The sequence below is a fragment of the Pipistrellus hanaki genome (assembly GCF_964339955.1).
Source record: "Pipistrellus hanaki genome assembly, chromosome: 8".
Lineage (NCBI taxonomy): Eukaryota > Metazoa > Chordata > Mammalia > Chiroptera > Vespertilionidae > Pipistrellus > Pipistrellus hanaki.
The window spans coordinates 35834732-35845164 of record NC_140510.1 but is presented as its reverse complement, the minus strand read 5'-3'; the positions used below and the strand labels follow the sequence as shown (position 1 = coordinate 35845164).

Genomic DNA, 10433 nt, shown 5'->3' with positions numbered 1-10433 from the left:
GGCAGACTTGCCTGTACTCGATTTCCATTTCACTTTGCTTCCTGATCTTGGGCTGTAGTCCATTCAAGCAGAAAGTACTTTTGGTGTTTTTTTTTTTTTTTTTTTTTTTTTCATATCCTCACAAATATAAGCCACACATTTTAATGTAGGACTTGTAGCTCATTTGCAGGATGTACCGAAATAAATCAAACATCTGGATTTGAATTGCCATTTGGGTTGTTTTCCAAGGAAGATCCAGGGTGAAAACTGCAAGATTTGGGAAGGCCTCAGACTTTGGGCCCCTGGGGCTGGTCTCCATGGGTGGAAGAAAGCTTATAACTAACATTGCTTGGGCATTTTCGAGACTCCTGCTATCAAGTATGTGGGGCTTTCCCCACCCTGTCTCTAACACAGAATCATTGTGTCTCATGGAATTACTCGGCAAAATAATTACTTTAGGTTTACTACATTGGTGCCAACCAGTAAGTGCCCAACCACCGTTCTTATGTTGTTGATTTTTAAAAAATATATATTTTATTGATTTTTTACAGAGAGAAAGGGAGAGAGATAGAGAGCTAGAAACGTCGATGAGAGAGAAACATCGACCTGTTGCCTCTTGCACACCCCTACCGGGGATGTGCCCGCAACCAAGGTACATGCCCTTGACCTGAATCAAACCTGGGACCTTTCAGTCCGCAGACTGACGCTCTACCGCTGAGCCAAACCGGTTTCGGCATGTTGTTGATTCTTAAAAAACGATGCAAAAAACTCTTAACAATTTAGTTATGGCCAGGCTATCAGATTTAAGTGAAAAGTTGTGTTAAATACATATGGCAGCCTTAAAAAAACCTGCATGATAAAATAGGAAGGCACATTAGATCCCAAGAAATAAAAATACTAAGATAAAGAGAAGGAAAGCTCACAGCTTCATTCTTGGATGTAAGGTCTATCCCACAAAGTCTACTAATTGCACAAAACTAGGAAAAGTCCAAAATAGTTGGTTATATTTAAGCTGTTTCCAACATGTAATTAGATTTGCATGTGTAAATCTACTTTGTGTATTATACACAGAAAATTAAAAAGAAAAGAAAAAAAGAACAGGGAACAAATTTCCAAGGATGAAATCTCCACATTTATTTTCTTTCATGTGCATAGAAAATGGCAGTGAAGTGTCCTAGGAAAGAGGCAGGGAATGGCCGTGGCGCTGCTATACCAGACTGGACTTTGTGCTTCAAAAGTACACTATTCATTTTGAAAACAAACGCTGTAGCTTGTCTTTAATTGCTAACAATTTCTTGGTTTTCCCATTTGTTTTTTAAGCTGTCAAGTTTCTTCAAATCTCTTTTCAAATGACACACTGCATTACAAATGATGGCACTTAACCAATGTGGCATTTCCATATTTACACCAACAAAAGAAATTTACAAGACATAATAGCATACAATCTCGACGTTTAGTAATAGCAATAAAACATGAAGGGCATCCATTTTATTATTTTTTTTTTCTGTACAAACTATCAGAACATAACTTTATTCACATTAAAAAAATCATCTTTAATTTGATTTGACCTACACATCCCCATCTCATTTCACCCATTTCTCAAATCTCTCATCACATCGCCCACACCTTCACCGGACTACGGAATCTACAAGTAATTAGATCTAACACCTAAATAGAGCTTAGAAAGTTCTCTTTCTCTCAAAGGTTTCCTCACTTCCCTGATAATTCCTCAAAAAAGAAAATAAATGCTCTTCACTCGTTCCTTCCATGTCACTTTCACATTTCATCAGCACAACGGACTTTTCGTTTCAATCCAAACAAGGCTAGAAAGAAGGAGTTCCTCTCTGAGCATCTTGATGCTACACCCACGAGTCTGGGGACCCTGGGTACTGTTCTGCTCTATAAGAAGGTCGTTTAGTGGAATAAAAGTCTACATAGTTTGTGGTCGATTTCAGTCCATACTGTGAATAATCAGTAGAAGCTGGAAAGTGAACTCGATCATCAAAATAAGGATCTTCATAGCTATGAGGAGACTGTAAATACAATCTGTATGCATCAAAGTTCTTTCTGTGGGAGTCATCTTGACTATAATACAGCTGTTGATGCTGTTGACAAAATGAAAAAGCAAATAAATGAAAGCAATACTTGGAAATACATGTTTAAGGAAAATTAATGTGTGCTTCCTGCTTTGTATTTTAAAAGCAATATTCAGTATTTGTGAGCTTAAGGTTCAAACTTGTCTCTGGTACACACTGTATGCTTACTAATGGACTCGAAGGATGTGAACTACGTTGACAGTTGGGCTCGCAGTCTGCTCAAGTCCCGTCCCAAGGCCTCTCTACAAGCTGATGTCTCAGAAAAGCCCAAGACGGTCCCAGGCTCCTCCCTCCTCAGAGGCCCAGTTTGTGCTCCGCTGGGGAGGGCCTATTACCTGGACTTGCCCAGCCAAAGGATGGCCTGATTACTGCTCTGATACAGGGAACCATTAGCACATGATGAATTTAGTTGGAGGGTGGATATTTTGGCTTCAGATAGTTGTACAATTGTAGAACCTTCTTTTAATTTAAACATCTACTTTAGGGATAAAAATTTAGTCCATCCCTCAATTTTAGGGAAATGTGTAGTTACACTTTAAAAACCCTGCTATACTGTTAAAAGAATAAGCAGTCTCCAGTAAGATTACAAGAGCTACGTGAACAAATCCGAGGCTAAAGGAAAGACTTCCCTAGGCCAGGGCTGATGAAGCGGACTAGGAAGAAGCAAGGTGAACACATGTGCATCCACACAGCATCTCCCATTTCCTTCTGCGTTGTCTTATCTCTGATCTTACATTACTTTTTTTCAAAGATGTTTGGAGAAAAACTGTCATGTCCTTCCTCCTGACCATGCCCAAATCTCCCCGTTTAGTAACAAATTTACCACACGGATTTTCAACTCATATTCTGCAACTAAATGCAGGCCAACATTATATGGAATTCAGAGCAAAATTCTCTTTTTAATTTATGTTCTGATTCTGAGGCTATTTCTCTTGACTAAAAAGCTATAGCATAACTTCTGAGTAACCTGGGAAGTTCCTTTTCCTCTACGCCCCAGAGAAAAGATGAGATGGAGGGAGGCCTCAGAGAACCCTCATCTGAAAGACAGGGTGCAGGCTGGTTGGGGAGCCCCCCAGCTGCTCGGGTGCCAGTGGAAGGTAGGAGGAGAGACCCGATGACCCAGGTGGATGGCATCAGGAAGAACCCAAATGAATTTCAGGCTCTCCGTGAAAGCAGAGACTGTACGTGACAACCATGCACCCCAGTGTGATGGAGAATGGGGCTCCCTGCTGCAGGGCGGAGTCCACCTTCACCTCTGAGACTAACAGAGCCCTGGCCATGAGCCGGAGTGTTTTCAAACCCTGGAAGCCTCGTGGGGAGTGAGTCATGGAGATGGAGAACGAGGTGCACAAAGGAGAACAATGAGATGAGAGAACGAAGTGTGCTTACCAACCTTTCCCACCCAGAGGACGGGAGAGCTTTTAGAGATCAAAGGAAAAGACAAGTGGGAAAGGAAATTGTTGGGCAAAGAATAGGAGGAGTCACAGGCTTCCCAGCAGGTTCCCATCAGTGGCACGGTGGTCTCAGCAGCACCGATTCGGATACTCAAGACATGAGGCTACTGTGCAAGTGATTTGCTTAAACTATGATGAGCTTCCGAGGAGTGGAGATCCCCAGAGAGAGCTCCCAGGGCCCCGCCGTGCTGGCCCAGCTCTGGTAAGTCAACGGTGCGGCCCCCTTACTGTGCTGATGCCTGCTAATCGGCCTTCTGTAAAATTGATATTGCAAATTCACCTGTAGCCGTCTATTTTGTTCTCTTGCTGGTGAGGAATAGGAACTGATGTAAATTGGTGAAGGTTTGCTGGAGCCTGTAAGAAAATATTTTATGAAATTAAAACTAGTGCTCATTACTCTCGTCATCAGGCTGCGTGGGCTCCCTGCGGTGGGGCTGCTGTGTCCCTGACAGGACAGGGCTGCCTCCCCGGGGCCAGCGCACGCGGGCACAGTGGGCTCCTGGGTCCGGCCTGGCTGCTCTGACCCCAGGGCTGCGGGGCCCATGGATAAGCTCTACATGCTTTACCACAATCAGTGGGTCTGATGGGGGAAGGGGAACATCAGAACAAGCTCCATGCCTTCAGAATGGCTTTGACTCAAAACCCCAGGACCTGAAGAAACAGGCACAGGCATGTTCTAAGCGGCCTGACTACATGGAGGCATATTCTTGGGTTTGCCACATTTAAGCACATTTTAAAATAAAACAAAAACCTGGCAATCAGATAGCTGTCTTTAAGAGTCCACAGTAGTCACTGATGCCAATGATGTCACAGGTTGCTCTTCTATTATTGCTAAGGCTAGCAAAGTGTTGTTGTTTTTTTTTTGTTTTTGTTTTTTTAACGAGGAAAATGAAACATACTTGAGGCAAATTAGTTTATTGAAGCAAGCAAAGAAGATACAGAAGGGTGCGCATGCTATGGAGGCAATCTTTATAATAAAGCTGGCTGCTGCAAATCTGAAGTAGCAGCGCACTTCAGTTTGTATGTGCATTTCCTTTGCAAAGAGCTGGATGCTGGAAATGTAGCATCTGCAATTTTCTGAGCTATTAATTGCCATAGTAACAATAGTCGATTAGCAAACAGTCCTGTGAAATCACAATTTCAATGACAACAGCACAACAGAGACTGTTCCCCCAGCAGTTAGGTTGCCATCAGCTTTTATTTATTTCTTTTTAATAAACTGTTCTTTTGAGAAAAGAGTACTTTTTTTTTTTTTTTTGTAGCTCACACTGCCTTTTTTGAAAACACCTAAAGTAGTTACAATATGCAAGATAGCCAAGCACAGGGTCGATATGAAATCCTGGTAACCCTCTGGGCTGGCATCCTTTCAGTCAAGTGTAAGCACAGCTTTCGGAATAGGACATACAATAGTAATACTAATAATTTTAATTTTTGTTATTCTTAAAAAAAAATCACTTGGAGGTGAATCACATTATTCAAACTCTTTTCCATGAAAATGTAAATTTTCTCATTCTCAGGCCGGTCTAGACAGGTGGCCCGCACAGTGGCCCGGAGTTCAGGGCTCTGACCTGCTGGTGAGCAGGAAGGGGGCTGAACAAAGGGGCTGTGTGGTGGGCGAGCCAGAACTCATCTCACCTGGGTGCAATGCGCTTTTTAGCTGTGGTCACCAGACCACCACCTCAGCTTATTTAACTGAAAACAAATAGAAAAGGCAACAGCCCCCAAAGCAGGAAATGGAGAGATTGGAACACGGTTTGCTGCTGGGGGACCGACTTAAGGCAGGCTCCTGTCCAGGCTGCCGGCTGGGGGCCTGGAAACACACAGCTTCTCGAGGTACTCTATCACACACCCAACTGGCATCTTACCAGGGTACAGGCCTTTATGTGTGGCATCCCCTTGGCTATTGTAATACTGCATAGGTGGCTGGGTCCTATCGTATTCAGAGCGAGGGTCTCTGATGCCTAACAGTGCTGGTGAGGAGGAGGTGCTGCCGACTGAAGGGAGAAAGAAGCAAAAGGAGGAGAGAGGGAGAAAGAGGAGGAGAAAGAAATCAGACTGTCAGTGGCTCTGGAAAAACAAAGGTCAGCAATTAGTAGTGCCATGCAGCTGGCGCTAAGTACGAGCTCTTAGTGGTGCTGTGAGTGCACAGCAGTCAGCCCCGAGCCACCGGGAGGTGACCTGCAGGCAGCCCCTGCGCAGTGCAGTCAACGCCGTGATGACTCCATCGGCCCTTTGAAACTGCGTGAGAACAACAGCCATGCAAGAGTTACAGCTTCGATGTATAAGCCCAGCTCAGCTGCATGTAAAACCCCCGTCTATTATCCTTTCTGTGTAGCTCTTGAGTAAATATTTTGATTTCTAATTATTTCAAAAATATCTGCATCTCTAAATGTGTTTGAATAAGAGTGCCAGACCATAAAATTCATCATTCTTCTTATGGTGATTGGCTGCCAGGGAAGCTATGTAAACGCAGTTAGCCCAGCTATCAAGAGGCTCGCGGTGGGCCAGACGTTTAATAGCATATCTATTCACGGGCCTCCTTTCGGACATTTTTGCACAAAAGGACAGCACTGCTTATCCTTCCTCTCAGTAAATCATCTTGCTTGCGCTGAAGTTAATTATAGATGAGTCACCCATTCCCCTGCTGGACCTGAAAGCGTGGCGCCTGGCCCGGGCACCAGCAGTTTGGCTGCGCTGATGCTTTGAGAGAAAGACCGACATTCACAGTGTCCCTTTAACAGTCATTCACTTCGGAGTTGCTCTGTGTCACACAAAGATGAGCACTCCTGGGCAGTGTGCATGTGCTGCTCCCCGTGCTCACTTTCTAGAAGGTGCTACAACAGACAGCACACCACCTGCCTCTACAACGACATTAGCAAGGCATCAGATGTGCCCACAACGACATTAGTGAGGCATCAGATGTGCCCACTAGCTGAGGGATGGGTCACAAGCCCTTAGCTGAACAGAAGCCAGAAAGGTACCTAGGAACCTGGATTGGCCTCACCATTGCTGTCCAGTGTTGCAGAGATCCCCAAAACAAGTGGGTTGGTTAGTAACTCGTCTTCATCTATCTGAAATTTCCCTTCTGCCTGGACATATGCCTTCTGTTAAGAAGCCCAATCTCTTCCCCTTGCACTCCCTTTTCTAAGCCCTGGAGTAATTCTCAGCATTTTTACAAAGAAGACAGCCTCAGGCCACACCTGGGAGCTCAGCATGGATGTAAAAAACCAAGCATGGGTCTCTCTGAAGACAACTCATATTTTAAAAACTAAGATATAAATATACACCATACGCAGTAGGCACAGATAATTTAAAACAATCCCTAGTATGAGTAGGGACATCCACTTATGTGACAAGGACCACTGGTCATATATTACGTAGTCTTTTTGGACACATATGTCCAGATGAGAATACTGCCTGTAGTGGCAGAATACAACTAATCATATTAATATGTCTGAGAGATTTATAGTCAAATAAGATATTATTTTTCCTGTTGCATATAGGTAAGAATTAAATTTATAAGACTGACTTGGCTTGGTAGTAATATTCTGTCCTTACATGTAAAAAAACATTAGTCTGAGTCTCAAATCATTCTTTCTACCCAAACACAACCAATGAGTATGTAGCACATCAAAGGGATTTCCTGTAAACACACCTGGAGGGCCTGTCCCATTAGTCCTGACACTGGGGACTGAACACAGCAGGGGATGGAGGGTCAACTGTGAGAAGGCAGAGGAGACCACAGCTCTCCCAGGCTGTGGGTGTCCAGGTCTTATCTAAAGGACTCTGTTTGTTAAGAGTTTTCACCCAGAAAACTCAGATCACTTTGGAAGAGATTCCAAATCGACGGCCAGCAGGTAGGCAGGGCAACCATTTTCAGGCACAAACTTGGGGTTCTCAAACTGAGCTCCTCCACTTTCCTGTACCTGCAACCCCAGGTCAGCTTATAAAATGCAGGTTGCTGGGCCCCTTCACGAAACCAGTGAAGCTTGGGGGAGGGAAAGGACTGGGACCCTGGGATCCTTTCATGCATTGCAGTTGGAGTAAATTTGCATAAACTTTTAAAATGAAAGGACTTGGAAAGTGGGATTGTTGCTTTCAGTCTCATGTAATTCCCAAAGAAGGCTGGAAGAGCAGAGTGTTTGAATATGACTGACTCAACCAGCTACGCGCAGTCTTCTCTGGTTGAGAAATAATGTCCTCTCACCAAGGAGGAAGTTTACCAACTCACCTGACTGAATGATGGGTGACATCTGTTGGTTGGTGGTAGACAAGGAAGGGTGCGATTTGAATCGGTCTCGCTCTAACGTCGACACAGGTGTAATAAAATGGTTCTGATTCCACCCATCCTGTGGAGTGAAAGTGGAAAAAGAAACCTCTCAAAATGAATAATGACATTTCATTACAATAAATGATTACGAATGTGCACTCCGATGAATGCTAATTATGCCAGAGCTATTCCTGTAAGTTACCTTTTTATAAATGCTCCGGAGGTCCCGATATTGCCATAATGTATTCAAGACCTGGGCTGCTGCCTTCACCACTTTCAGAGATGATCTGGGGAGAGAGTGTGGATGTTAATGGGTGTGGATGGCACAGCCTCAGGCTGCACCTGAAGAGGTTCAGGCTATAAACCAGACAGGGCACAGAAGATGCTGCTGGAAACACCACCAGAGTCAGGCACGCCTGGGAGTCGGTTAGGCTCAGGGGTGGCAAGGACCAAAGCGAGGCTCCCAGGTAGTCAGCTGTGCGGTGAGAAACCGGTTGGTGGAGCCTGTGAACCCTAAGTTGAGGGCGTCTCTCAGCCTCCCCATGGGAGGTCCCCAGTCTCCCCCACATCTACTAAGGGGCTGGCCTCGCTGGGGCTTTAGATGAATGTGACCATGGCCACACACCCTGAGAGTCCGAGGACCCTCTCAAGTTAATTTAATGTCTCTCCCCCTCCATTTTTAGGCCTTGATAAAACACCTTCACTGCCTTATCATTTACCCCACAAATGTTTACATGTACATATGTGCTCCAAAGTTTGATTCAGAAAATATGGTCCATTATTACGTCCCCTCTCTGGAGACATTCTGTGACCCCAGGCGCTGTGTGAGCACTGCTCCCAGGCGTCGCATTTCACTCAGGGGCTGTGTCTGTAAATCGGTGGCCTACCAGTAAGTGAAAAGGCAAATGCAGCTTCCTGCCTCAGGGACGGTCTTCAGATCCCCCACCAGGGGTGGAGCCGTGCTGAGGCATGGGGATGAATTCTTCAGAATTCATTTTAACATTAAAAACTGACTTGGAATGTATATCACGGATCTAACATCTGATGGCCTCTTTCACTCCTCATCTTCCCAATTACACTTTCACGAAGTGGGGGAAGAAGAGAGACAAGCAGGCTGCAAGCTATCTACACCCCCAACAACAGGATATGTTGCTGCTACGGAGGCTGAGGTCCCCAGCAAGGGCAGAGTACAGCAAACTCAGGGCCTTCACCTGTCTTCCTCCATCCCACCTCCCACCAAGGCTCACTATGCCTGGTGTTCCTGACAAGTCAAGGGCAAAACCACGTCAAACCAATCCACTCAAAGCCTTTCTATATTTTATGTTTTCAAAATAGACCAGAGAGCAAGGGGATACTTCAAAGAAATGAACGGATGAAATTTCAGACACCGCAACGGCCTCACAGGGTCTTTACCCCCCCCACCCCGACAATCCCACTCTCAGTGGGTCCTGACATTCCTGCTGTTACTCACCTCCCTGTCTTTAAGTGTTAGCAGCAGGACCCAGGCAGGAAGGACGACCTATGCCTGGCTCATACCCACAACACTCGACAAAGCAGGAGCCTGCCAGGTACACACCTTTGCACAATCAGACAAATTCTGCTCATAGAGGCAAATTCTATGAGTAGAAACTTGACTCTCAAGAAAAGCAAGGAAGTTTCTCTGCTTCCCTTCGCAGCACAACTTCTAGAAAGAATTACGTATTCTCATCTCTAATTCCTCTCCTCCCATCTTCTCTCAATCAGGCAAGTCTCGACCCTCGTCCCACCTGATGGAGCAGGAGCATGTGACGTGCTCACCTCTGGCATAATAGCATTCATCATGAAGCAGCTCCTTCACCTGGCTTCTGGGGTAACACATGCCCCTGCTTTTCTTCTGAATGAGCCCATTTGCTGGCTCCTCATCTCTCTGACCTCTAACTAAGAGGGACATCAGCCCTTGAGCATCTTTTTCTTCTCATCTACACTTACTTCTTTATTGATTTCAGCCACTTCTCTACACACGCTATTTATGCAATGATGACTCCCAAATTTTCATTTGTAGCCTGGACCTCTAAAATGAACTCAACTCAAGCATATTCTCCTGCTGACAGACATTCAGGTGGAGTCCAAAGCAAAGTCCTTGCCTTCTTCCCTAAAACCCGCTCCTCCCGCAGGCTTCCCCATGCTGCCAAGTGGCAATTCCATCCTCTCTTTAGCCAAAGACCTTGGAGTCATCCTTTGACATTCACCTCCTCTCTTGCCGCTCACGCAGCCCTTCAGTAAATCCCACTGATGCTACCTCCACCCATGAAGAACCCACCACTATTTCACCACCCCAAGTGCTGCCCCACGAGTCTCCACGTGGGGGGAGGGTCTGTCATTATGATCCCTTCTAGGGATGTCAGATCGTATCATTCCTCTGCTGAACACTCTCCAACAGCTTCCGGTTTTACTCAGCGTAAAAGTCACAGTTCTTAGCTTCCCCACAAGGTCCTTTACTTCTAGTCCTTTCTCTTCTCTTTCCTCTTGACCTGCTCTGTTCCTGTCCCACTGGCTTCCTGCTGCTCATCACACACGGGGCACTCCTCCCTCCATCCCAGGGCCCTTCCACTTACACCCCCTGCCCCAACCCTCTTCCCTCAGGCCCTGTCCTCC

General features: G+C 45.5%; 1 protein-coding gene across 8 annotated transcripts in view; it reads right to left on the bottom strand.

Moving 5' to 3' along the window:
• Positions 1-1088: 1088 nt before the first annotated feature.
• Positions 1089-10433, bottom strand: part of PKP4 (plakophilin 4) — a 222868-nt gene continuing 213523 nt past the window's right edge. For 5 of the 8 annotated variants that reach the window (XM_084891453.1, XM_084891452.1, XM_084891454.1 and 2 more), the window contains 5 exons: positions 8002-8086; positions 7761-7878; positions 5395-5523; positions 3810-3883; positions 1089-2084 (listed from right to left, as the gene is read on the bottom strand). In XM_084891453.1, coding sequence (XP_084747579.1) covers positions 1839-2084; positions 3810-3883; positions 5395-5523; positions 7761-7878; positions 8002-8086 — 652 coding nt within the window. In that variant the 3' untranslated portion in view covers positions 1089-1838. The remainder of the gene's footprint in view (positions 2085-3809; positions 3884-5394; positions 5524-7760; positions 7879-8001; positions 8087-10433) is intronic. The other 3 variants (XM_084891456.1, XM_084891455.1, XM_084891457.1) reach the window with 2 other exon arrangements.